The sequence below is a fragment of the Mandrillus leucophaeus genome, unplaced genomic scaffold (genome assembly GCF_000951045.1).
Source record: "Mandrillus leucophaeus isolate KB7577 unplaced genomic scaffold, Mleu.le_1.0 Scaffold200, whole genome shotgun sequence".
Classification (NCBI taxonomy): domain Eukaryota; kingdom Metazoa; phylum Chordata; class Mammalia; order Primates; family Cercopithecidae; genus Mandrillus; species Mandrillus leucophaeus.
Genome location: NW_012102033.1, coordinates 1241109 through 1243390, shown reverse-complemented (window position 1 = coordinate 1243390; position 2282 = coordinate 1241109). Strand labels below are relative to the sequence as shown.

Sequence of the window (2282 nt, the reverse complement as noted above, 5' to 3'; positions counted from 1 at the left end):
AAAAAAACAAAAAAACTAACTAACTAAATAATAATAATTGCTAATGGTTAGAGACCGCTGCTGCATGAACAGACTCCGTGCTGCATACATGCATACACGGGAGGATTAAGCCATTTAATTCCCTCAGCAATCTTATGAATTAGATCCTGTTATCATTCCCACCCTATATATGAGGGAACTGAAGCACAGAGAGGGAAAGCGACTTGCCCCAGGTCACACATCTAAGAAATGGCAGGGACAATATCTGGACTCAGGCAAGATTGGGGAAATAGGAGTGAAACCCTCCAGTGGCGCCTTCTACCTTAGCTCTGATACTGGGGATCACCACCTGTTCCGCCGGGATGGGTACAAGCCCTGTGTCCTGGGGTGTTCCCTGGCTCGGCAGCAGGGGGCAGCAGAGAGCCCAGTCCCTTTCCAGTCCTGCGCTGGGACCTGCCAATGCGCCCTCCTCTCCCTGAGAGTGGCCTTAGCATCGCTAAGAGTTGGAAACTAGGGGCGACATGACCCCTCTCCCAACGTGGCCACGAGGAGTAACGATATGGTGCATATGAAACTCCAGGAAAGAAACCTGACCAATGTTCACTACTAGAGAGGGCACAGACTCAGAGGCCGAGCAACTGCCGCTTTGAATCCCAGCTCCTCACTTCTTTCCGTGCCTCGGTGTTCTCGTTTGTAAAATGGGGATGAGATTGGCCAGGCCCGGTGGCTTACGCCTGTAATCCCAGCACTTTGGGAGGCCGAGGTGGGCGGATCATTTGAAGTCAGGAGTTAGAGACCAGCCTGGCCAACATGGTGAAACCCTGTCTGTAGTAAAAATACAAAAAAAGTAGCTGGGCGTGGTGGTGCATGCCTGTGAACCCAGCTACTTGGGAGGCTGAGACACGAGAATCGTTTGAACCTAGGAGGCGGAGGTTGCGTTGAGCACTGCCCTCCAGCCTGGGCGACAGAGCGACTCCATCTCAAAAAAAAAAAAAAAAAAAAAAAAATGAGGACGAGACTAGAATCCACCCCATGGGATCGCAGTGAACATTAAATGGGTTAAACTGTGGTGAGGCACTGCAGGGTCCACGCGAGAGCAGCGGTGCCGCTGTGACTGCTCTCTAACCCCCAGCTGTGTCCTCCCTGCTCTGGTTCACACCAGCCGGCTTTGAGCACTCTGGGTTTCTCTCTCCTTGTCTGCCCCTGAGCACCGTGTTCCCCAGAGGTGGGATCAGGATCCGGCAAGTGCCAGACCGGAGTCTGAGCCCAGAGATGGGACAAAGATGGGCAAGAGTTGGGGGTGGGGGGAATCCCCACAGAAGGCGAAACTGAGGCTCAGGGGTTGGGGACAGCCGGCCTGCCTGCCTATGACCGTCTGATGGACATCACCTGGTCTGAGCTGGTTCCAGAGCTGGGTGGGGTGTCTGTTGACTGAGAGGGGAGAGAGAAGAGACTGGGAAGAGAGAGGCAGGGACATTGAAAGATGGTCACAAGAAGTTGGCAGTGGAACATAAGGGGACAGAGATGGGCAGAGGAGGGGCAGGGCCGAGGATATGGTACCTGCGGGTCGGGCGTCGGGGGCCCGGGCGGGTGGCCCCGGGGTCTCCAGCGCAGGCGAGACGGAGAAGCGGGAGAAGCACAGCGGGGGGCCTGGAGGGGGGAGGAGGGGGAAATCCTCCGCCCACTCGAAACTGCCTCCTGCAGCAGAAGACCGCAGTCAGGCCGCAGGCACCTGCGGCGCTCCAGCCCTCCGGTCCCGCCCCTCCCACCCCATAGGCCCCGCCCCGTCCGCCCCATGGCTCCCGCCCCCTCCTGCCCCATTGGGCCCGCCCTCACCAAAGCCGCTGTCGTTGCTGGGAAACCCATCTCCGGGGGTGGCGGGGTGGGGAGGCGTCGGGGGCGCTGGAGGCGTTGACGGGTCCGTGTCCCCCTCGGGGGGGCCCTGGACGCTCAGCTCGTTGGTTGGCGTCTCCTGTGAAGGCAGATTAGCGGGAAGCCAGAGGGGACAAACCGTCACGTCCCATTTACCGCATCCCCCAAAAGCAACAAAACTGGTTAATATTTCTGGGGCTCTAGGAATCCCAATTTATAATCACACGCTCTGGAGGGGTGGCTGGAGCCCCTAATCTGGCTTCGAAGCCTCGGGCCAGCCTTAACCTCAACCTGGCCCGAGGCTACTTACCTGACAGCTGAGCCCCACGCACAGCTAAGTAGCCCAACGTAAGGATTCTCTCCTGGCTCATTAACGCGCGGCCTCCACCCGATCCCCTAACCCAAGGCGATCTCCATAGGCCCCACCCCGT

At 57.9% G+C, this 2282-nt stretch overlaps 1 protein-coding gene across 1 annotated transcript in view; it reads right to left on the bottom strand.

Moving 5' to 3' along the window:
- Nucleotides 1-2282, bottom strand: part of LMTK3 (lemur tyrosine kinase 3) — a 50857-nt gene that overhangs the window by 13280 nt on the left and 35295 nt on the right. Inside the window, exons 15-16 of the mRNA XM_011979403.1 lie at nt 1816-1951; nt 1540-1677 (exon numbers count right to left, since the gene is read on the bottom strand). Coding sequence (XP_011834793.1) covers nt 1540-1677; nt 1816-1951 — 274 coding nt within the window. The remainder of the gene's footprint in view (nt 1-1539; nt 1678-1815; nt 1952-2282) is intronic.